This window comes from Carcharodon carcharias, chromosome 11 (assembly GCF_017639515.1).
Source record: "Carcharodon carcharias isolate sCarCar2 chromosome 11, sCarCar2.pri, whole genome shotgun sequence".
Lineage (NCBI taxonomy): Eukaryota > Metazoa > Chordata > Chondrichthyes > Lamniformes > Lamnidae > Carcharodon > Carcharodon carcharias.
This window is the reverse complement of record NC_054477.1, coordinates 28,593,961-28,619,413: the sequence shown is the minus strand read 5'-3', so window position 1 is coordinate 28,619,413 and position 25,453 is coordinate 28,593,961. Positions and strand designations below refer to the sequence as shown.

At 43.8% G+C, this 25,453-nt stretch overlaps 1 protein-coding gene across 2 annotated transcripts; it reads left to right on the top strand.

Annotated features, from left to right (window-relative positions):
• Positions 1-406: 406 nt before the first annotated feature.
• On the top strand, positions 407-25,215 carry LOC121284240 (inosine-uridine preferring nucleoside hydrolase-like). Of its 2 annotated transcripts, none has more exons than XM_041199553.1 (5): positions 407-665; positions 4,387-4,566; positions 5,875-5,986; positions 13,609-13,745; positions 22,287-25,215. In XM_041199553.1, exons 1-5 carry the CDS (start codon positions 483-485, stop codon positions 22,632-22,634), a joined length of 960 nt encoding a protein of 319 aa, XP_041055487.1. In that variant the 5' UTR covers positions 407-482; the 3' UTR covers positions 22,635-25,215. The 2 variants fall into 2 exon arrangements, with proteins under 2 accessions (XP_041055487.1, XP_041055488.1); XM_041199554.1 differs by lacking the exon at positions 407-665 and adding an exon at positions 1,334-1,467.
• Positions 25,216-25,453: the final 238 nt, after the last annotated feature.

The following is a 25,453-nucleotide window of genomic DNA, read 5'->3' as shown; positions in this document are numbered from 1 at the left end:
TCCAGTAGGTTTATATTGACTAAATGGTGCTGAAATCCTGGTTTACTCACTTCACAAGTGATAATTTTTGAATGAAGTCTAGATTTTAAAAGGAGGAAAATTGTACATGTTAGAAAATCTCTGCATAGAAATAATATCTAAAAGTGAAGATTGGAAGACTGCGTACAACTCCAAAACACTGGGACTCAGAGCTTGGGCCTCAGTGACTCAATAGCCACAATATATTCTGTCTCATTGTTTTCAGTTAGTCAAGAGCAGTGGAAATGAGTAATCTGAAACTACAACTTCAGCTTTGCATTCAAATAACAGCCATGACTTTGTGGTCCATGACAAATGAACATTCATTCATTATGCCATTTATTATTCTCGTAGCCACCCCCACACATTCACCAGTGTTACCAAAGTAGTAACTACAGAATGTCAGACCAATAGATACCGTTTTGAACTCAACCTTACTAATTTTTTGGGCCACAGATTCTAAGATGGCAAAGAAGCAATTGCTTTTAGATCTCGACTGTGGGGTGGATGATGCCCAAGCGATGATGATGGCTCTTGCAGCTCCTAATGTGCAGATCCTGGGTATAACATGTACTCACGGAAACACAAAAATTGAAAATGTGTGCAAAAACGTACTTAGGGTGCTAAAAGTTTGCCAGAGGACCAAGGTACGTGATGGAAAGAAAGTTTTTATATCATATTATTTTACCATTTGCAGATCTACCAAGATGCAGAAATTAGACAAAAAATACTGTTGGGCATGTGTAAGAATGACAATTGTTTTATAAAACAGTGCAAAAGTATACTGAATGGTGTTACACAAAGTAATCAACCTTTTACTTGTAACTATATGATTTCGGTTCATAAAATTATTTTTTTACCTTAACGGTGACTTTAGTTGTCAAAAATTATATGGTGAGTATGCAGTGATTTAGAATTCTACTTTTCTGTAATGTTCACATAGCTTGAAGAGAAATCTGAGTTTGGTTAGGTGCTGTGAAAATGTAAATTCTGTTGGTTGTCTATCTCTTCAGTGGGTCTTCCTGGAAATTTCAGTTGAGGACAGTCAAAGAGCCTCATAGCTGTTACTTTATAGCCACCCACACGAAGATGGCTCATCTGGGTGGAATACCAAAAGGCTGCAGATGCCTGTGAAATTGTGCTCCACCTACAGGGAAAGATGAGATAATGATGACAGTATTGGTGGTAGGCAGACAGAGGAATGTAGTGGTAGGGCGTGGTACATACAAACTTAATGTGGGACTGAGTACACTACTGCCAATACAGTAATGTAAGAAGGCACATGACCCAGAGCCAGGGTCAGCCTAGAGATGGACAGAGATGAATAAAGACTTAGGATGGAGTATATATGTATATAGTTATGAATTGTTAATGAATACTTGCAGTTAATATACTCAAGACTACAACGCCTATTTCATGGTATCTGAAGCAGGAATGTTCAAGGAACAGGCAAGTCATTTGAGTTTGCAAATCCTATTTATCCAACCAGTGTTTTGAGATAAACCGATGTTGGTGAAGCGCTTCTATCCCCAAGCTCTCTGACACTTCTTGTATTACCAGGGGAAATAACAATATCCTATTGGTCAAATCTAATGCAGTCCTAACTTCTGATTATTGTTAAATTATGTACTTGAATTTCACACATATTGTGGGAATCGTATCTATTATTTTAACTTTGGAGATCTTGTGGCACAGTGGATAGTCTCCCTGCCTCTGAACCAGAAGCTCCGGGTTCAAGTTCCACTATAAGACTTGATGGCCATGGAAGGTGTATTCATAATGCGGCCAAACAGGTTGCGTACCTACTTGTATATCCTTCCAATTTTTGCCAATGGCAGATGGTAAGGGCAGGAGAGATTCCTGGTCAGCCATGTGTTGGAAAGGAAATCGGAGCCTCTGCCATCACTGTTCATAGCTCCAGACTACAATATGCATGTAAAAATGTATGGTGCCACAGAAACTCAGACTCCAGTAGGCTGGATGGCCAGTGTGGATCAGATTGGTGCCAACAGCACAGGATTCTATCCCCATTCTGGCTGGGGTGGGTTCAGCACCTGCCTCCTTGTCCTACCCTGGGTGGAGGCCATGGTGTTCTGGATGGTACATGCTTTCGGGCAGAGAACTGAAGGGGCTGGATCTTCTCAGAAGGAAAGTCAGCACGCAGCCGATGCACCTGAAGGAAGCTGCTCTGCAGCTATAACATGCTATGGGCAGGTTAAAGAAGATGAGATTGGGACTTCCGCCCTTCAGCACGAGAGCTGCCAGGGAATCTGATTTTGGAGGTTAGGTGGGGAGGAACAAATGAACAAATGGTGGGGTGGGTGTAACATCTTGGAGGTGGTGGGGGGTGCTGGGGGGGGCGCCCTAATGTACAAAGTGAGCCCCGGAATAATGTGCCCCCCTTCCTTCCCACCTTTACAAAAACGTTTTCAAAAAAAGTCTTGCTCACTCCCACTTGCCTGCCCACACCAGCCACATTATGTTGTGCGTAGCATATTATAGGAGTCAACTGAGCTTGTTAATTAAATCTGATTTTGAGCACTGATTTTGGCACCCACCTACCTAGCATATTAAGGCGACAGCTCAGGGGTGGACTGGAAGGCTTTCCACCTCGCGTTATATGTGCCCTCCCCCACCAGTTGGAGTCAGGAGCCGTAAAATCCAATTCAAGAAGAAGATGATTTTAACTTTAAATATTTTCAAGCCTTCAAGTTCATTTCTAATTCTTAACTACCCTCATGCTTTATCCTTAAAATAAACCCCTGGTTCAGCTTGAGCTGCACTACAGTATTTTCTTTTTAAATGTGTACATGTTTTATCTGATCAGAGTGCAGAAGAGGCCTTTCAGCCCATCAAGTCTGCACCGACACGTGGGAAACACCTGACCTACCTACCTAATCCCTTTTACCAGCACTTGGCCCATAGCCTTGAATGTTATGACGTGCCAAGTGCTCATCCAGGTACTTTTTAAAGGATGTGAGGCAACCCGCCTCCACCACCCTCCCAGGCAGTGCATTCCAGACCGTCACCATCCTCTGGCTAAAAAAGTTTTCCCTCACATCCCCTCTAAACTTCCTGCCCCTCACCTTGAACTTATGCCCCCTTGTGACTGACCCTTCAACTAAGGGGAACAGCTGCTCCCTGTCCATGCCCCTCATAATCATGCACACCTCGATCAGGTCGCTCCTCAGTCTTCTCTGCTCCAACGAAAACAACCCAAGTCTATCCAACCTTTCTTCATAACTTAAATGTTTCATCCCAGGCAACATCCTGGTGAATCTCCTCTGCACTGCCTCCAGTGCAATCACATCCTTCCTATAATGTGGTGACCAGAACTGCACACAGTACTCCAGCAGTGGCCTGACTAAGGTTCTGTACAAGTCCAAAGTGGCCTCCCTACTTTTGTAATCTATGCCTCGATTGATTAAGGCAAGTGTCCCATATGCCTTTTTCAGCATCCCGCTACCATGCCCCTCCGCCTTCAGAGATCTATGGACACACACGTCAAGGTCCGTTTGTTCCTCAGAACTTCTTAGTGTCATGCCGTTCATTGAATACTTCCTTGTCAAATTACTCCTTCCAAAGTGTATCACCTCACACTTTTCAGGGTTAAGCTCCATCAGCCACTTATCTGCCCATTTTGACCATTCTGTCTATATCTAGATGTATAGAATTAGAGGCGGAGCACAAAGAAGGAAGAATTGCTCTTCTTGCTTTGGAAGTAATTAAGTAATTAGCCATAGTCCACAATTGTAACAATGTAAATGCACACAAAGTAAAATAGCACCAACATTCCTTGGCTTTGGACTGCAGAAGCAGGGTGGATGTCATTTAGAGGGTATTGAAAAGGAGAAGAAAGTGGGATGAGAATGGCAAGTCAGAATCTAATGTGGGAACAAATTCTGATGGGTGAGGTGAATGCTTCTTGTGCTCATCCCCTCCCAACCTGACCTCACAAAAATGCAGGACTGGTAGGATGATATTCTCTATTAGAAATCGTTCCGCCTCCCTGTGACCAATGTAAAAAATGCCTGCATGATGAAGAATTTGATGTCTAAAAGTGGTTTACCACTGCCAGTCAATCGCTGAGCAAATGGTTGCCTTTAGGAATGTAACAGCAGGTATGAGGTGATTTTATTTCTTCATTGGCCGGTTCTTTCCACCTACCCTAAAGAGCAGCAAGGCTCCTAGAATGGCAGATATCCAGACTGTGCAGTGGACCAGATGGGCATCCACCTGTTCTGTGTAATTGACTTCGTTCCTGGGGTTTGGGATGAAATAAGCATCAGGCCAGGATGTCATGACCTATAGTATTCACTACATTTCAACCCACATAATTGCTGTTAAAGATTTCTTTTCTTTATGCAGATTCCTGTGTTCCGAGGTGCAGGTGCCTCACTCCTTGGAGATCAGTTAAATGCTGGTCATTACCATGGAGAGGATGGCCTGGGTGATGCTCCAGACCCTAATGCTCCAGGGTTGGAACACATACAAGCTGAATACGCAGTGAATGCCTTGTTAAGGATAGCCACTGAACATGCTGGCCAGGTGAGACGTATGAGTTTCAGGAAGTAAAGTTTTAATAAACAGTTCAGCCCCTCAAATCTGTTCCACCTTTCAATTAGATCATGGATTATATGTATATTAACACTGTCTAACTGCCTTGATTATGTAACCATTAATACCCTTACCTATCAAAAATCTATCAATTTCGGTTTTGAAATTTCCCATTTACCTAGACTCAACTTGTTATTGGCGAAACTTGCAGATTCCCTCAACGTTTTTTATGAAGAAATGCTTTCTGATGTCGCTACTGTAAAGCCTGGCTCTAATTTTTTTAAGCCCTACCTTTTCTGGACTGGCCTAACAGCGGAACTAGTCAGTGCCTCCCAAACTGTGGGTTATGCCCTCCAGGAGGGTTGCAAGATGAGATTTTGGGATCGCAAGCTCTGAGGCAGCTCTGAGGTCTTTGAGACCTGATTCCAGCTGCAAAAAGCCTGTGAAAAGATGAATACTTTTTAAAAAAAACTTGCAGTTTCAGCACTTCCCATCATGCTTAACCATTAAAAATCTCTCCCCATTTTGCTCTGACAAATCTCTGCCCTTCACTCTCTCAAATCCACCCCGACCTCACGGTTCTACTCCTTCATCCCACTGTCATACTGGGGTCAAGATGATTTTCAAGCTTTTCAAAATGAAGTCGCTTTGGGACAAAGTTTGGGAAGCACTGAACTAGTTTCTCTCTATTTACCCTTTAGGTGGTAACTTTTAAAATGGATACTCATACTGACATAACAAACATTTCTCACAGCCAGCTGAATGTCCAGACAGCCCACATTGGCATTCATATCTTGCTATCCAAGGACTGACTGCTAATGTAGCCTATACTTTTTGTATGCTGGTGATGTCAGAATTGCACAGAGCTGCATCTGGTGAGGTGACAAGGACAAATCCAGCTTATTTAAAGAATGGAATTACCTGGAAAAACTCAGCAGGTCCGGCAGCATCAGCGGAGAAGAAAAGAGTCGACGTTTCGAGCCCTCATGACCCTTTGATGAGGACTCGAAACGTCGACTCTTTTCTTCTCCACCGATGCTGCCGAACCTGCTGAGTTTTTCCAGGTAATTCTGTTTTTGTTTTGGATTTCCAGCATCCGCAGTTTTTTTGGTTTTTGTTTTTTTTGTTTTTTTTATTTAAAGAATGGTCTGGAATTTGAACCACTGATGAAACAAATCCAAAGATAAAATTAATCTTAACCTATAAAATAGAGAAAGACTGAAAAAATACAATGTATATTTTACAGTTGTTCTAGCTTTAGCTTTAATATCTCTCAGTCACTTGTCTATTGCCCTACAGGTCTCTCTTGTGGCTATTGGTCCCCTCACCAACATTGCTTTGGCATTTAAAATGGATCCCACCTTTCCATCGAAGTTAAAACATCTGTACATCATGGGAGGAAACATGGAAAGTATGGCATATAGCTTATTTGCATCATTCTCTCAACTATGATGGGGGGTGGGGGTGCATTCTTCATATCGGAGTCTGACCATGTCCTTACCTGATAAGTATTACATATACTTTTGATAATAATGAAGTTGCCGGGGGAGACGAGCGGGTGTTTGATTTTTTTTTCCCCCTTATCCTAGCCAAAGTGCCTGACTGGCTGACGTAAGCTGACAGCAACAAGCGTGATAGCTTTCTGGTCTTTATGGCTCAGCAGCCCGTCTTTAGTGCATTTACTCAATGAGTCATTAGGGAAACTGTGAAAATAATATGCTCTAGAATTAAAACTTAGAAGATTTACATCATAGTATGCAACTGGTTCTGTTTCTCTGTGGTATAGTTATCCCAATGTCCTGATTAATTTACCACCTTTTTCTCTCCCCTTTATTTATGTACCAAAGCTAATCATCTAATGGCTCTGAAACTGCTTTGAACTATATGATCATGATGACCAGACATTAATCTAGATTTGGAATAACTATTTAATTGAATATAGTTACTGTTACAAATTTGTTCAGACAAAGGTATCACCTGATTTGAGTGGCATCTGGTAAAAGCAGTCTAACTGCCTTTATTATGTGGGAGATGACTCACTTTGCTCTACATCTCCTTGTATGAAGATATGATCTAAGTCTAGCAATATCTAAACAAGATATTGATGCCTTTCATGTGAACTTCTTCAATCTCCAAAGGCGTACTGAGAACACGTTTGGCAATTAGAGGCGGAGAATATTGTGGGGGCAAACGGATTGCTCCTCATCCCCGGAACCAAAGTTGGAATGGAACCGACCCGCACTACACCAGCCCACCCCACAGCCATAACGCATTGTGGGTGGGCTAAATTGGGGCAGTATGGGACTCAGTTCCGGCAGTGCCAAGAGCACATTGCCCATTTAGTGGGCAAAAAACAGCTTGCCCACTCTTGCCCGACTGCCCACGCCAACCATTTTATGGTGTGGGATGTATTATTGGGGTCAGTTGGCTTGTTAACAAGCTCAATTGACCCTTGATTATTTATTTGAATTTGGTGGGTGTGATGCTGATTTCAACAGGAAACACACCCAGCTGGGGCACATAAAATGCTGCCCAGAATAGCTCCTCTTGAGTCTGCCCTTTAGCTTAGGGCAGACCTCATCACAGCAGCAATGAATGTGAGTGATCACTAGAATGATTATTCTTGATCGGTTCAGATGCCACATCTGAGTCCTGATCTCTGTGGCTCAACCCTGTTGAACAGTGAATAATAAACCCTTGAAAGTTAAACTGAGCTCAGCAGGAGTACTTTTAACCAATATTGCACCTAGGTCTCCCCATGGGAACATTTTGAGAATTCCCAAAAAGTTGGCAATGGGTATCATTGGGCTGAATTTTCTGGCTGGCGGGGGAGTGGAGCGGGCGCCCAATGTACTTCAAGACTCCAGTGCATAGCAGAAGTGGGCGGATGGCGGTGGGCGCGTTCAGCCCACTGGATCCAAAGGCAACCTCAAGGGAGGTGGCAGCATGGTGGGATGGGCTGGTTTCCCAGGATGGGAGGAGGAAGGCGCCACCACCACCACACACACACACACACACACACACACACACACACACACACACACACACACACACACACACCCCCCCGCAACATGACAAAATGTGCCTGGGAGGAGGTGGTGAGCTCCCGCGACCTGTTGCAGTGCACCTGGATCCAGTGTCACAAGCGCTTCAATTATTTGTTGTGCTCTGGAAGGGTGAGGACAATGTTGGCATTGGTCACTTAAACCAGCAGGTCGGCTTTCCCCCCCTGCTGCTACCCCACCCCCGAGTCTGAGTGTAGTGACTGCATTAAATCTCCATGTGTTCTTTGCTGGGTGGGCCAGCAGATATTGCCCATGCCGAGGTCAGCCTTAGAGGGTGGTGGAGAGATGGGTTCTGTGCCCACAGCATGTGGTACACTGGGACCCACATGACTGTTTTGGGGGCAACCTGGAGGAGCTGCGCATAGGCGATGTGCTTGAACTGCAGGGCATGTCTAAGTCAGAGTCATGACATGCTGGGAGGGGAGCTTCAAGGTGGCATGGCAATGAACCATCTGCTGCCCTCTGTGCTCCACGTGCTTGCGCCTCCTTGCTCCGGAAGGATATACCATGTGGTGTCTAATGTGATGTAGGCAGCATGTGGCCAAGGAGGGGGTAGGGAACAGGCCTAGCATCTTAGTGAGAGTGTTCGGCGGCAGCAGCGGGGTGAGGAGGCACTGGAGTCCTGATATGTCCTACTTTGGATGGGGTGGGTCATGCATGAAGGGAGTCCGTGTACAATTTGCACAAATCATTGCTCGTCTCTCATTTTCAGGAGAAGAATGCTCATAATGCTGCAGAGCATGTGAGGACTGGTGGCGGACAGGAGCAGTTAGCCATTCGCAGCCAGTTTGAGCAGGAGGCCCTGGATTTGGAGAGGCGCAATACGCCCAGATCCACTGGTGTCGGTGAGGGTGGGTGCCACGGACAGGTGTGTATGCCCAGCAGTGAGGTCAGCATTGTTCCTAAAACAGCCATAGCAATGCTGAATGTTAAGTGATTTAATTTTGCACATGGCTTGACCATTGCTTATGGAAGAATGAGTGCATAATGATCTGGGGGACCGGGATGCATTTTATCATTGTCTCCACGTTAACCGATCCAATGTCCTTGTTCTTCCTTTCAGCATCAGCAAAGCAGAGCTGGGAAGAGGAGCAGCAGAGGCCCCTTCTCACACCTGAGGACCCTGAAGTCTCATCAGCGTCACACCATCTCTGCCAGGCAGGCATCAGCGCAGATACTAGCAGCTCGGTGGGAATTAAAACATCGGCTAGTGTCCTGGGGCACAGCGGTGAGGGCACTTCACAGTCGCTGGAGGAGCTGGCAGAGACAGTGTGCCCATAGCGCCAGCAGTGGGAGGACTGCAGGGGACCAGGCACATGCTCAATCAGTGGCTGATGATGTGCCTCTGGAATCATGCGCGATGCAGCAGGGGCAGGAAATGCGGCTGGGTGTGCGGGAGCATCTGGAGGAGATACATGAGGCTCTGCTTGGCTTGGTCTCCATGGTGGAGGAGTCTACGTGGACGTTTGCCGAAGCAATGAGCCACATGTCCAAGCGCCATGCATCCTCCATGGAGTGAGTGGCGACTCTCGTGGAGAGGCTCCTCCAGGAGACCATCAGGGCTTTCTGGGGATGCGCTCTGACCAGCAAGCACTCATATCAGCATTGACCTGAGCTGGTCAGTGCCTGTGTGGGAGATGGTCTGTGCACCAAGTTTCTTAGCTCGGTGCCCATTAATCCACGGTGAACAGGGAGGTCCAAAGCAACCTCATGTTGGCGCAGCAGCTGCCTGTCATCTCTGCAGGTGCCTCTCAGGGGGTTCCTGATGAGGGTGGCAGCTCTTCCACCCCTCTCCCAGTACCATGGCATCCAGTGAGGCTGCAAGAATGCCTTTTCTGCATTTGCATGGTTTCCAAAAATGTTATGAGTGCTTTGTGGGTAGATGCCAGCTGTGGAACTGGCAGATCCCTCCCAGGCGGGGTCAGCACAGGCTCCATGGGCCAGAGGACGACCACCAAGATCATTGAGGCTGACAGGACAGCAGAGTCAGCAGGCTGTCTCAGATGCCACTCCCAGTGATGGGCCAGCACCAAGGCGTAGCACCCGGAAACGTAAGCATAAAGCACCTTAGGCAAATCACAGGTTTATCACTGGTGCTTTTGTGTTGGCCCGAGACGAGGTCGTTATGATTTGCTTTGAATTGAAACACCATTGTCATTTTTTTTTGCTTAAGTTTCTTTGCTTGTGATATTAAATTCAGACATGTGACCATGGCTGAGGGTGCCTCTTTTCTTCTGCATTTGTATGGTTTCCAAAAATATTGAGTGTTTTGTGGGACATTCAGCTTTATTAGCAAGGCCCTTAGTTACTGTTCCTAACATGGCAGATTTTGCACTTAGGTATTGAGAATGGAGCCTATAGCCCAGGCTTGTCCTGGAGGTCCATCTGTGGTGTGCTAGCTGATGGTTCATTGCCTCCCTGCAGTATGCTGGATCAGCATTTACCCCCTCAACATTTCCCTATGCATGCTTATCCTCGGACTCACTGCTGGACACAGCCACAGCCACTGCATTGACATCTTCATCGTCCACTCCACTTCCCCCCCCCCATCACTTTCCAACGCAAGATTGTGGAGAGCGCAGCGTGCAACCAACATCACTGACACACGATCTGGGGGGGTACTGGAGTGAGCGGCCCAGGTATTAGAAATGCATCTTGAGAAGACTGGTGGTTCTCTCCACCACAACACTTGTGGAGGCGTGGCTCCTATTGTACCGCTGCTCAACCTCTTCTTGATGGCAGAGAGGCATCATGAGCCACCATCTGAGGTGATAGCCCTTGTCACCCAGCAGCCATCCATCAAGCCGGGTTGGAGCACTGAAGAGCCCCAGCACCTAGGAGTGTCTGAAGACGTAGGTGTCATGGGAGCTGCCTGGGTACCTTGCACAGACTTGTGGAATCAGCATCCTGTGATCACACACTATCCACACGTTCATGGAGGCGAAGCCCTTCCTGTTGACGAAGGCATCAGGCTCACCTGCTGGTACCCTGATGACCACATGTGTACAGTTGATTGCACCCTGGACACGGGGCAAGCCAGCAATGGCTGCGAAGCCTCTGGCTTGTTATATCTGGCTTGCCTGATCCCAACAGAGGTCGATGAAGGTCAATGCACATCTAAACAGAGCGCCTGTAACCTGCTTGACATAAGTGTGGACAGCTGATTAGGAGACACCCACCAACCCCTGGAAGGAGCCAGAGGCATAGATGTTGAGGGCAGCTGTGACCATCAGGGCCACTGGCATGGGGTGTCCACCCACACCGTTAGCAGAAATCTCCGGCCTAATCATCTGACAGATATAGTTGACTGTCTCTCTTGAGAGACAGAGCCTCCTTCGGCACTGCACCTCTGACATATTGAGGTAGCTGCTTCGCCGCCTATATACCCTGGCAGCAGGATAGTGGTGCCTTCTGCGGCCCCTTCTGCCTTGGTCTACCTCTTGGCCTGTGCCTACCTTCCCAAAGGTGGCTCCCCTGGAGGCTCAATGTGTACTCCTGGCCCTTCTAGCTCTCCCTTCCTCCTCAGAGGAGGTGCCTCCAGTGGAGAGTTCAGTTCCCATTCCCAGGCTAAGGGAAGGCTTCCTGGAATCTGCAGGCCCAAAAAAGATTCCTCACTGCAGAGCGCTGACCTGAAGGTTGAGTCCAGACAAAGCAGCTGGTATGTGTTTTGAAGTATTGCAGATCACACAGGCACATTTCAATAACTTTGAAAAATCAATACTTGAGCGATCACACTCGCAACCCCAGTGAGCCCTCTTATCCCGCCCGTGGATGAGGTTTATACAGTGTCCTACCCGCCTATCCGTTGCGCCCATGTGCCGACCTAAAGATTGCACAGGCGCCAAAAAATTGCAGAGGATTGAAGCGTCAAGTGCCTTAAGTGGTCCGTTAATTAATGGCAGGTGCTCACCGGAGTGCAACGCAAGCCCACCCAATGAAATATCGCGATGGTGCACGGTGATGTCGGGACGCTTGCCCAATGTCACCGCACGTCATTTTACGCCCGTACGTGCGGGGTCCGCCCCACACGCCAATGGGAAAATTCTGCTCATTGTCTCCTTGTTTGTTGTATGTATTTACATTATTGGATAGCTAATATCCAATATTCACATGAATGATAAGCCTTTATTTCCACCTGACTGCTAACGATCCCATTAAGAAGCCTTTAATGTCGTCACACAGGGGTAATTATGATATTACAGATTTTAAGCGCAACTATTTTGAAGGTACATTTCTGTTTTTATAGTAAAAGGGTGTCTGGCATAGCAAGGGTTAATATGGAATTAGTGTGATGTAAACAAGCACATGACCTGAGACTAGGGTCAGTTCTGGACTACACAGATACCTGTGTAGAAGCAAGCATGGAATTAGCTCATAGCTTGGGCTATACCCTGAAAATATGTACATAGTTATGTGTTATCAATAAGCACTTAATGTACAACCATACAAGACTCAGAACCTCTTTGTGAGAATCCATCCTGGATTCAGAGTTGGCATCATACCACATGCCGCTGAGCTAGTTATAAGAAAATAAAGTGGCAGGTTTAAAAATGTCAGCCAAAGCCAGGAATCCACTGTAAAACAACAGAAAATCCTCTAATATCACAGGGATGGCCAAGCATAACTGATTTGACAAATTGCTGCAAAGATGTCAGGATGATCATGGCTGCAGGAGTCTGCCAAAATACGCAGGCACAGGAAGACTCTGGAGAAAATGGTTACTGCGGCACCATCTTTCAAACCTGCACACCATTTAAAGCTGCACTCACCTGAACTTTAAAGCACCCGTGGACCATAAATCAACACTACCAAACCAATTTGGACTGAGCCAAGGGCCGGACCAAACAAAATTGGGGATTTTGGCAGAAAAGTCTTAAGATACATGATAGCTTCAAGATTAGATAAAAAGACAGAAGCTGAACAAGTGAATACACTACTTTTGGTAGGTCTGAGAGCTGATGATTTTATTGTGAGGCAAGGAGTGAGCAAATTCTCAAATAAATTTAATGTCTAAAATCATTCAATATATATCTTAATCTAAGAAACAACAAAATTTCAGAGAGCAAAATTCAACAAATGTGTCCAACAGCTGGCTGATTCTTTTATAAACTAATTATACAAATTGGCTGAAGGCTGTGACTATTGTGACCTTAAGTCAGAACTCATAAGGGACAGAATTGTTGTCAGAGGGGCTGACAATGCCTTTTCTGACATACCTCAGGCCAAGGAAGATCTGACTTTAGAAAAGGTCATCCAAATCGACAGTCTGAAATCCGCCACCAGTACCTGCCATTTTACATGGCTAAGAACATAAGAAATAGGAGCAGGAGTAGGCTATTTAGCCCCTCAAGCCTGCCCTGCCATCCAGTAAGATCATGGCCGATCTGCCCCAGGCCTCAACTTCTTTTTCATGCCAGCTCCTCATAGCCCTCAACTCCCCGATTATTTCAAAAATCTATCTACCTCCTCTTTTAAACACTTTCAGTGATCTAGCCTCCACAACTCTTTGGAGTAGAGAATTCCAGGCATTCACTACCCTCAGAGAAGAAATTCTTTCACATCTGGTAAACCAAACCTCAAGTTTCAACACCTTCACATTGGAAAGAAGGAATTCAAACAAAGGGCCTGCAGCTATCTCAGACTGATTTGAAACCTCATCTTTAAGCATTTTTTTTCCTTTATCTGCATTTTAATCTTTGTATCTGTATTTTAGTTAATAACTTTAGAACTTTTACTTAAGTAACTTTCAGCAATAGTTTTGTAATAAAATAACCTTTATCTTATTTAGGAATGAAGCCTGACTGCTGGGTTATTTTTAAATTGGATCACTAGCAAATTAAAAAAGAGGGCTGCACATACACTACACATAAATTCTTAGCTTATGGACCACTTTGAAGAAATACCTTTTATGTGGTTGTGACAATGTTGTGATGGAATGAATTTTATTTAATGGTTTTATCTTTTTCAGGCAGAGGGAATGTGACAATGTGTTCTGAGTTTAACTTTGCAGCAGATCCTGAAGCAGCTTATATTGTCCTGAATCATTTTACATGTCCCATCCATATCGCCACTTGGGAATACTGTCTCCGTCATGCTTTGCCTTGGGTAAGCTGTTGAGAAAGCATTGTTACCAGCATAAAATCAAAACCAGTGGCTGGATGTACACATCTTTTGATTTAGAAAATCAAAGAAATTGCTCTTGAACATGAGGTGCATGGCAAAGAGACTGGTCTCCATGGTGGTTTCTGTTTCCTGCCTTCTGTAAAGAGGAAAAGCAAAGTAAAGCTGTCACATGGTAATAATAACAAACAACTGTGGAAGGTTGACAATGGGATCTTAGGGGTGAATTGCAATGTTTCAAGGTAGTATAGAAGAATTCAAGCAAATGGTAAAATTTGCATCAGGGGAGGAATAAAGATGTTTCAATGCACTACCACAGCCATTAAACCATGAGACTCTTAGCACCAATCAAGCATTGACACCTTTACACAGTGAACCATCAGGGAGTCAGAATAGGGCAGGATTGGTGCCTTTACCCAATGAGCTGCAGAGGAAGACTCACTTTAAAAAATGGAAAGCTTCTGTTGATTTTGTGGTCCTTATTTTGTGAGGGTTGTTGATCCAGAGATGTTTTGCACCTGTGGATTAATTCAATCTTTAACATTAAGGTACCAGGAACACTAAACATAACAATCCAATGCAAGGCACATGGAGAAAAAGCCCTGCTTACAACTTGGATGTGTTTCTAATCTCTGCTATGCCTGTGCGTGACAAATGCCTGCTGTCATTTTATTTGCACCATTTGGCTCTTGCTCCAAACATGAGCAGATAATTTTCATTTGGCTTCTGTTGTGAGCAACTCTCATGTCAACTACTCCCCCACAGCTACTTTTGCCAACCCATCCACCTCCCTCTTCTACTTTTGTCCTCCTTAACCTCTTCACCTGTCTTGATATCCCCTTTGGCTAAGTGTTTATTTTTTACTTTGTGCATCTATGAACGGACTTGGGACCCTTTTTTTCTGCATTAAGGGCACTATTTAAATGCAAGCTGTTGTTTTTAACAGATTGGGGTTTGAATCATGGAATTGATACTGTATGGAAGGAGGCTATTGAACTCAATGGCCAGAATTTTCCTGTCAGCGATTTGGGGGTGGGGCCCGCTTGCAGACAGGAAAATGACATGGGATGATGTCAGGAGAAGCCCCCGACGTCATCCCGTTCCCTTTAAATTTTTAGGAAGGCGGGCGGACAGCGAAATCGGTTGTCGGCCCGCCGACCTGTCAATAGCCAATTGAGGCCATTGATAGGCTAATTAAGATAATTAAAGACTTGCCTGTCCAACCTTAAGGCTGGTGGGCAGGCCAGGAGCCCCAGCGGGCTTCTGATAAAACATGAAACCTCGTCCACTGGCAGGATGAGGTTTCATGTTCGTTTTTAAAAACTTTAATAAATTGTCACATGAGGGGGACATGTTAATAATAATTTTTTATTTTTTCTATTTTTCATGATTTTTCAGTTGTCACTAATCTCCCTGAGACAGCACTTTAGGCTCAGGGAGCAGTGTGCTCTTTCGTGCGCATGCGTGGAAGAGTGCACTTTGACAGATGGGGAAGCCCTCTCTTCACCGCCCCCCTGCCCCCACACAGGAAGCACATAGCGCTTCCTGTCAGGCAGGCCGCTGGGCACACCTTAATTGGCCCGCCCACTCAAAATAGTGGCGGGCCCCGTTTTGGCGGCGGAGTTTGGCTGCCTGCCCACTGCTGAGCCGGTGGGGCCCGCCTGCCAACTGAGGGCAAAATTCTGCCCATTGTGTCTGTGCTAGCTCTTTGAAAAAGCTATCTTTCTACAGCCAGGATTTTACCCTTGTCAGGTGGGCTCAGGGGGGGAGAGCAGGAGCGTTCGGGAAGGCAACTGCCACCCAGGATCATGGCCCACTCAGTGAGAAATGCATGCTGCAGCGCTGCCTGTGTGGGGGGGTGAGGAGGGCAAGTGTGCAAGTTCACACATGCACGCTGTAATGATGCAGCAATTGGTAAAAGCTGAATTGTTTAAATCCCAGAGGGAAACTTGAACAACTGTCGTAATCTATATTTTCAATTGATATGTTTGAGATGCAGCTCTGAATTCAGGAATAAACCGCCAAGCCTCAAGAGGTGTTTTTTTTACATAAAACAAAATCAAACATTTATTAATTTAACAACAATTTAAACACAAACACATGTCTACAAATTATTACCATAACGACTTTTAAACAAATCCCCAAATTAATCACTCCCAGGTAAATCTTCACCAAGGTGACAGTAACCCATAGGGCAGAATTTGCCCGTTAGCGTGTACATCACTGCGCGCTATTGTGATATTTCGTTGGATGAAAAGACAAATGCCGTCAATGATTCAATGCAGTCACTACACTTGGGGGAGGGGTGCATGGCAGCAGGAGGGTAAGCTGACCTGCTGGGTTAAATGACCAATGCCAACATGGTACTCACCCTGCCAGAGCACAACAGGTCATTGAAGCGTTTGCGACACTGGATCCCGGTGTGCCACACCACATCACGGGAGTTCACCACCTCCCCCCAGGCACATTTGTAATGTGAGGGGGCATCCTCATCCCATCCTGGGGAACCAGCACCTCCTGCCATGCTGTCACCTGGAGGAAGGCAGCAAGGCAGTCATCCAAAAAACAAGGGGCACACAGGCCTACCTGCCCTATCCTCCAGCCTGGCCTGCTCTGCTGCCCTACCATCTGGACTGGCCTGCTCACTAAAAGCCCTCTGGTGAGCCCTTCTACTTGCCATTGTGAGCAGCCTTGCAAAGGCTGCCAGCGCTTCATATAAACAGGCCGCCAGGTCGCTATTGGACATGGCGGACAGTGCACTCCTGCTGCCACCCGCCCGCTCCCGCTATCCTTGAGATTCACATATTATGCTGGGCGGGCCTTAATTAGCCCGCATGAAATGGCTGTGTGGACCCGATCGCAGGCAGCGATCAGTTCCGTACCCGCTCCCGCTCCGCCCCCCTGCCAACCAGAAAATTCAGCCCCAGGTATTTTTAAAATATCCAATTTTCCCTTTTTAAGCTTCAAACTCTTTGATAACACAACTGTAAACAGATTTTCTCTACCAGCAACATGTATAATCCATGGATTAAATGGTTATAATAATAGTCCCCACCTGAAAAGTCTTGCACTTTTCTCTCTCAATTCGTCCAAAAACTTCAAAGGAATGCAGTCTGTATAAACAATTGTTTCTGATTAATTGCAACATAAATTTCAAAATGCTGCAATACTAACACCAAACCCAAGATCTCTTTTTTGATCGTTGAATATCTTCTCTGTTGTACATTCAGCTTTCATGAAAAATAACCTATCGGTTTTTCAATTCCAGTGCCATCCTCTTGTAACAGTACGGCCCCAATGCCTATATCGCTTGCGTCAACAGCCAACTTAAATTGCTTGGTGTAATTGGATACTACCAAAATGGGTGTGGTAGTCAGTACAGTTTTCAAACTGTCAAATGGATTCTGACACTCCTGCACCCATTGAAACTTCTTGTTCTTTTTAATAGTTCAGTCAGTGGAGCAACCACACTGCTAAAATTTCCAGTAAAACCCACTCATGCCCAGAAATCTCGAAACTTCTTGTTTTGTTGTAGGCACTGGGAAATCCACGATGGCCTTGACTTTCACCTCTCTCGGAGCCACCTTACCATATCCAATGGTATGGCCTAGATATGTAACTTACGCTTTTGCAAATTCACTTTTAGCCAAGTTCATCACCAAATTAGCTTCATGTAGTTGAGAAAATAATTCTTCCAGATACTGTGAATGCTCCTCCGATGTCTGACTGAAAACCATCAGATCATCAATATAAGCAGCACAATTGCTTAGATGTGTAATTACTTTGTTTGTCAGTCTTTGAAACATCACAGGTGCATTCTTCATGCCAAGTGGCATGATTTTAAACTGATATAGTCCATTTGGCATCACAAAAGCCGATATCTCCTTTGGTCTTTCTGACAACAGTACTTGCCAATATCCTTTTAGCAAGTCAATCTTTGTGATAAATTTCGATTGTCTCACTTTCTCAATGCAATCTTCCAACCATGGTATAGCATAGGAATCCACTTTTGTCACCACATTCACCTTTTAATAGTCCGCACACAGTCTTTGTGTTCCATCTGGTTTCAGTACCAGCACAATAAGCAAGCTCCAGTTACTGCAACTAGATTCAATGATATCATTTTGAAACACAAAGTTAATTTAGTTTTGTACTTATGATAACTTTGCTGGATTTAATCTATAAGGATGTTGCCTTATTGAAGATGAAATTTATACCAACATGTATAGCTAAATCTGACTTTCCCAACTTATTCCCACAAATAGGTTTTTGTGACTGCAATTGCTTTTCCAAATCACTTTGACACTTGTTTGGAAGGTAACTCAATATTTCACTTAGATTTTCAAGCACCCCCTCACTATCCAATTTGATTAGAGGAAAACCAATTTCAGAGTCCTGCACTTCTACCTCTTCCTCATCACCTTACATAGAAAAACTTTCCCTTCACACATAAAGTCTTTAAACTTTTCTGCAACTTGCCCCTTAGAATTCTCTTGGGTAAATTGTGAACACATTCCCACTGCTTTACCTTTCAATGCTTCTTCCTGTTTTACTTGTACGCAAACCACTGGTTTCTCCTGTGCCTGAACCTCACCCACAGTACTTTTACTTCCAGGACTATTCTGCACCCCAATAATTCCAACAGATTTTCCCTGTAATTTCCAACACACTGACTTTGTATGCCCCACTTTATTACAATGAAAACATCTGAACCTTCAAATGTCACTCCCACCCTCAGCACCTTCCTTTTTATTCTGAGAACAAACTTCCTGGGAAATTCCAGCTACTCCTCTTCCCTGACTATCTACCTTCCTTTCGCCTTCCCGCTTTCTATCCTTTTCGGATTTAAAAGGGTGGCGAGAGAAGGTTTAGCTCCATGAACTAACTCATAATCATCAGTTATCTCTGCTGCTTGCCTTACAGAATCAACCCTCTGTTCCTCCACATGAGTTCTCACTACCAAAGGGATTGAATCTTTTAAAGTCTTCCAAAAGAATTACCTCTCTAAGTGCTGCATACGTTGTCTCTATTTTTATTGCCCATTTTCACCAGTCAAAATTGCTTTGAAGGCCCTGTCTCTTTCCTTTGCTTCTAATTCAAGTTTTTTTCAGTTCCTTTGCTTGTTTTACTCTCTCAAACTTAATATAAGTTTGCCAAGGCTGTTTTCTCATATTCTTAAATTTCTGTCGATATGCTTCGGCAACCAACTTATATGCACTCAGAATAGCCTTTCTTTGCTATATCATAATTCATCGATACTTCTTCAGACAGCGAAGCATATATCTCATGTGCTGTATCCACCAACTTAGATTGTAACAATAATGTCCAGTTTTCCTTTGGCCATTTCATCTGTTTAGCTATCTTCTCAAATGAAATAAAAAATGCTTCAATATCCTTTCCTCATAATTTGGAAGAGCTTGTACAAATTTAAACATCTCCCCACTGGGTTCTAATTAACTGCCAACATTTTCAGGTCTCTAATATAAAAACAAAAAAACTGCGGATGCTGGAAATCCAAAACAAAAACAGAATTACCTGGAAAAACTCAGCAGGTCTGGCAGCATCGGCGGAGAAGAAAAGAGTTGACGTTTCGAGTCCTCATGACCCTTCGACAGAACTCTGTCGAAGGGTCATGAGGACTCGAAACGTCAACTCTTTTCTTCTCCGCCGATGCTGCCAGACCTGCTGAGTTTTTCCAGGTAATTCTGTTTTTATTTTCAGGTCTCTCTCCATCTCTCTCCCTCTCTCCCCACAATTTATAATTCATTTTCCTGTTTTCTTTCTCTCTCCTGCCTTTCTGCCTGTTCCCTTTGGAAGGCCCTGTCTCTTTCCTTTGCTTCTAATTCAAGTTTTTTCAGTTCCTTTGCTTGTTCAAGCTCAAGTGTTTTCATTTGTAACTGAAGCCTCACTACCTCCAGCTGTGACTCAATAGTATCAGGTAGCACTTCCAACTGTAGGTGCTGTGCTATACCTTTAATAATATCTAATTTCCTAGCCCCTGCAGGGAATCCCAATTGTCATTTATCTGCCAACACTTAATGTACTCTTGGTTACTTTTTGTAACCCAATCAGAGTTATATCTTATACTTGCAAAAAAGATTTAGCCATGGATACAGTCATTTTTGTAGTCTCACCACGTCAAAAATACCTCACCAACTATTCAAAGTGTTTCTCGTACTCGTAATTTTATGATTTCACCAATTTCAAACCCCCAATTGTTATGACACAGCAGTTGGTAAAGGCTGGGCTGTTTAAATCCCAGAGGGAAACTTGAGCAACTGTTGTAACCTATATTTTCAATTGGTATGGTTGAGATGCAGCTCTGAATTCAGGAATAAAACCACTAAGCCTAAAACTAAATTAAACATTTATTAATTTAACAACAAATTAAACACATACACATGTCTACACATTACTACCATAATAACTTTTAAACAAATCCCCATATTAATCACTCCCAGTTAAATCTTCACCAAGGTGACAGTAACCCATAGGGCAGAATTTTAAGCTCTGTGCAGGCGAGTGCCCGACACACCCGAGCATAAAATGACGTGCGATGATGTTGAGGTGTGCATCCTGACATCCTCGCGAATTTGAGTGATATTTTGTTCGGCGGGCGCATGCCAAAGTTGGCTGCACGCCTGCCGATAACTAAAAGGCCATTAACAAGCCAATTAAACTCAAATTTAAAAACAAAATACCTGGAAAAACTCAGCAGGTCTAACAGCTCTATTTTTCCTTAGTTCTGATGAAGAGTCATTCTGACTCGAAACGTTAACTGTGATCCTCTCCACAGATGCTGTCAGACCTGCTGAGTTTGTCCAGGTATTTTTGTTTTTCTTTTGGGTTTCCAGCATCTGCAGTTTTTTGCTTTTAAATTCAAATTTGCGCTGCCCGTCCAACCTTACAGTTCACAGGCAGGCGAAAACCTTTACATTTTTTAAGAAACCTCATCCACGAGTGGGATGAGGTTTCATAAAGCAAATAAACAATAAATATAAACTTAATTTTGGAATTAAAAACATATCCCATCTCGTGACAGAATCACGAGGGGACATGTTTTTTTTAATTTTTACTGTCTTTATTGATTTTTTAAAAAATTGCTTCAATCTCCCTGAGATACCTCCAGATCTCGGAGATTGACGTGCTCTTTTGTGCCAGGTCCACTTTCGCTGCCCGCACAGGTAGCGCTGAGCACTGCCGCTTGCGATCCACGCTGGGCGGGCCTTAATTGGCATGAAATTGCAGTGCAGCACTGATTGGGGCGGCGGTCGGCTTCCCGATTGCCCCGCCCGCTGTTGCTGAGCCCACCTGACGAGTGAAAAATTCTGGCCATGGACTTTAAATAGACACCAGGCAAAGCACATTTGACCTTACAAATTCAAAATGATGTTCCTTTCAATTTGGTTCCTTTGCAAACACAGTTGTAGGCTTACAGGCTGGTTAGATCTTAAATGCCTCTGACCTACACACACAAACTCCTTTCTGTTTATACCTAGCTTCCCCTTTGAATGTATATTTTCCATTGTATTACTAGGGGGAGAATTTTCTCCCTGTCGTTGGGGTTGGGTGGGAGCGGGCACGGGCGAGCGCACAGCCAATCGCCGCCCGCGATCGGTTGCACACCGCCATTTTACGTGGGCGGGCCAATTAAGGCCCGCCCAGCGTGAAGCACACGCGGAAGCGCTAAGCACTCCCTGTGTGGGTGGGGGGAGTAGGCTGAGCCTAGGCGTGTGCTCTTTCGCACATGCATGCGAAGGAGCACAAGGAATATCCCTGAAGCACTGAGCTGCCTCAGGGAAATTAGTTTGATTTTTAAAAATTTTAATAAAGAAAAAAAATTTTAAGACGTCCCCTCATGTGACAATGTCACATGAACTGGGACATGTCAATGAACTTTAATAAAAGCTTTCATTCATTTTATAAACACTTCATGAAACCTCATCCCGCTTGTGGATGAGGTTTCATGATGAATGTGAAGGCCGCCTGGGCTCTTCGCCTGCCCGCCAACCTTCAGGTTGGACGGGCAGCTCCGTTAAGTATTCCAGTTGATATTTAAATAGCCTTAATAGGCCTTTGACAGTTCGGCGTGCGCAGCTGACTCTGGTGCTTGCCCGCCGAACTGAAAATCAGAATGATGCATGGTGACTTCGGGACTCATGCTCAGTGTCACTGTGCGTCATTTTACGTGTCGGCGAGCAGGGCTCATCCCCAACTCCAGCTTCCCCATGACTGATATTAATTAACTATGAGGTTTTTAATGTAATATTGCAACTCCTTATCTTCTAGACCATGACAATGTTTTTGCTCATTCATAGCTGTTTTAAATTTACATGTAATTCACCTTGTAACCAAAAGGAAAGATGTCAACATATTAACATGTTTACCCATATGATGATAAGTTTCATGTGTAAGAAAGTATATTAACTTCGGTCACTTATTTTATGGTTTCAATTTAAGTGAAATGAATATGAGATTACTTGAAAGTTGTGCAAAGCTTATGGCCTTTTGTTGTGTCCATTACAGGAGTTTTTTAAGGAATGGGTAAACCAAGGCACTGGGAAAGCTTGCTTCATGAAGAAGATAACTGCAAAGACTGAACAATTTGCCAAAAGCAAGCAAGGCAGTAGGGAAATGTATTTAGGATCTGGCTTTATATCCTGTGATTCTTTAGCAATGGCGGCTGCTATTGATGAGAGTGTTGTCACTGAATATATGCGGTATGGAGTAAGCGTGGAGTTACGAGGATCAGTGACCAGAGGGATGATGATCGTGGATACACTTGACCTATTGCAAAAACAAGATCAAGCTTTTATTATGACAAAATGTGATATTGAGAAGATTAAGCAGCTCATGATGTCTGCTCTGAAATAGCAGATTTAATAGCACTAGCAAACAGAAAGTTGAACACAAGCATCAGTAGATTTTCTAGAATGCATAATCTAGAATATCTTTCTTAGTAGCAAGTTTCCTCACCAATTTCTTTTTATTCTATGGATTTCAGTTTGATTTGTTGTTTTTCTATCCCCAGCCCTACACCCTTTCTCTTGAAGGAATAAAATGGAACTCAATGGGCCCTCAGGGTCCTCTTGTAAGCTGTTATTCTTCACCTGTAAGAGCAGATGTTGAATATTAGCAGGTGATTGCTCATATTGGTATCACAGCCAAACCTGATCCTACCTTTGCCCAATTTCTACATGTGCAAGGACCACTGGATAGTCACAAAGAACAGAAATGCTGGTTGAATTTCTTTTCCTTCCCATGTTTCTACTGCAAGATTAACTAACTCTGCTCAGACTAGAAATGTTGCATGCTACCTTTACCTTAATGACTTAGTGGGCAAAGATAGACCGTGGTAAAACAACAACAACACAACTTACATCTATATAATGTCTTTAATGTAGTAAAATGTCCCCTGTGGCACTCCACAGGAGCATAGCTCAAAAGAAATTGACACTGAGCAAAGGTAGGATACATTGAAAGGTGACAAGAAGCTTGGCCAAAAAGGTCAATTTCAATCAGCATCTTAAAGCAGAGAGAGACGTGGAGAGTTTTAGGCAGGGATTCTTACATTCCCTAATTCAAAATAAATTTAGAAGACTTTGCGAAATGGACAATAAACATGGATGGGATTAAAAATAACCAAATGTGATTAAAGTAAGTTGAAAAGTTTGAATTTTTTTAAACAAGTGGCCAAATCAATAAAGACAGTGTAGTAGATGTTGGGTATTTGGGTTTTTGATGAGGTATCTCAGAAGAGACTTGTTTGAAAAATCAGGAGTTTGGTGTAAGAAGAGTTATAGCAGCATGGATAAAAAGTTGGTTGCTACCAGAAAAGAGTTGCTTAGATTTGAAAAAAAATTGGGATTGTCATCCTAGGGATCAGTGCTGGTTCACTTTTGTTCTCAGTGTATCTATAGATGATTTAAACTTAGGGAAAATAATCCTTTCAGTCATAGCCAGAGAATCACCCATAATGGCTTCTTATCCCACTCCCACATTGTTGCCTCTGGAAACCCCCAAGGATCTGTCATTGACCCCCTCCAATTTTTCATTTGCATGCTGCTCCTCAGCAGCATCTGAAAATACAATGTCAGGTTCGGCATATATGATGACGACACCCAACTCTACCTCTCCACTGTCTTTGATTTGTTAGACTGCTTATCTGATATCCAGTGCTGTATGGGCTTAAATTTTGAAATTTCCCCCCAACTAAATATTGGGAAGACCAAAGCCATTGTCTTCAATCCCCACAACAAACTTCATCAACTCCATCCATCTCCATATACACTTATCTGAGGCTGAACCTGATCATTTGTAAACTTAATGCTGTACTTAACATTGACGTGAGCTTCTGACAACATATCTGCTCCATCACTAACACTATTTACTTCCATCTTCATAGCAATGCCCAACTCTGTCTCTGCTTCAGCTGAGCTGCTGCTGAAACCATGTTCCCTGCCTTTGTTACCTCTAGACGTGATTATTACAATGCTTTCCTGGGCAGCTTTTGGTCTTCCATCCTATATAAACTTGAGTGCATTCAAAATTCTGCATCCCATTCACCTATTCCTCCTGTGTTCACTGACCCACGTTGACTACTAGTCCAGCAATGCCTCAATTTTAAAATTCTCATCCTTGTTTTCAAACCCCTCCATGACTGTGCCCCTACCTGTCTCTGTGGCCTCCTTCTGCCCTACAACCTTTCAGGATCTCTTTGCTGCTCCAACTTTGACCTGTTGGGCATCCTTGATTTTAATTGCTCCATTATTGGTGGTTGTGCCTTCAGCTGCCTAGAACCTAAATTCTCTCCATAAACCTCTCCACCTCTCTATTTCTCTGCCTCTTAACCTTTCTCTTCTCCTTTAAGCCAATCTATAAAACCTAAACTGTACTAATAGCTCCCTGTGTTGCACGATATTTGATAACACTCCTATGAAGCAACAGGGGATGTTTTACCATGTTAGAGGTGCTATATAAACACAAGTAGTTTTTATTGTTGTGGAAATTTGCCGATGAAACCAAAGTAAGAACTCTTCTAGCCAGTGATTCATTAGGGCCAGCAAGCCACGTATTTGGTTGCAGAATTTTAAAGGGTACATTAAAACTATTATAGGATTAATGGAGCATGACAAGAAATGCAGTGGGGGTGGAATGTTGATGTGAGTGGGCTTCCATTTCTTCCTTACGAGTTTGATAATGATCTATGCATATTAAACCAGTTATATTGAAAATAATAGCTGAGCAGTGTTGCATTTGAACTAAATGTTAACTTTAATTATTGAACATTTGGCTCAATGCTGGCAGTTTGGTAAAAGGCTTTCATTGGAAAATCTGGTTCTCAACAAGGTCAACATGTATAGATAAATTTATATTTATACATCCGCATTTTTATATTCCTTGCTTAAAGGTTTATTGTCTGTTGCCTCATTTTTGCAATTCTTATCTCAATAAATTTCTGATCTCATTTGTCTTCCAGTATTTGTACCACATTGCCTTGTTGTTTCTTTTCATTTCAACATCTTTTTTTGCTTTTCCCTGTTTTCTTGTAATTGTCCTTTCTGGTTTATTTGCCACAATATTCTTAAAGTTCTTAATTTTGTTTCTTCTCTTACAATGCTTTATTCTCCCACTAACTGGACAATGGTAAAGATGATGAAGGAGAAAGACTCTTTTGTGGGCTATGCTTTAGC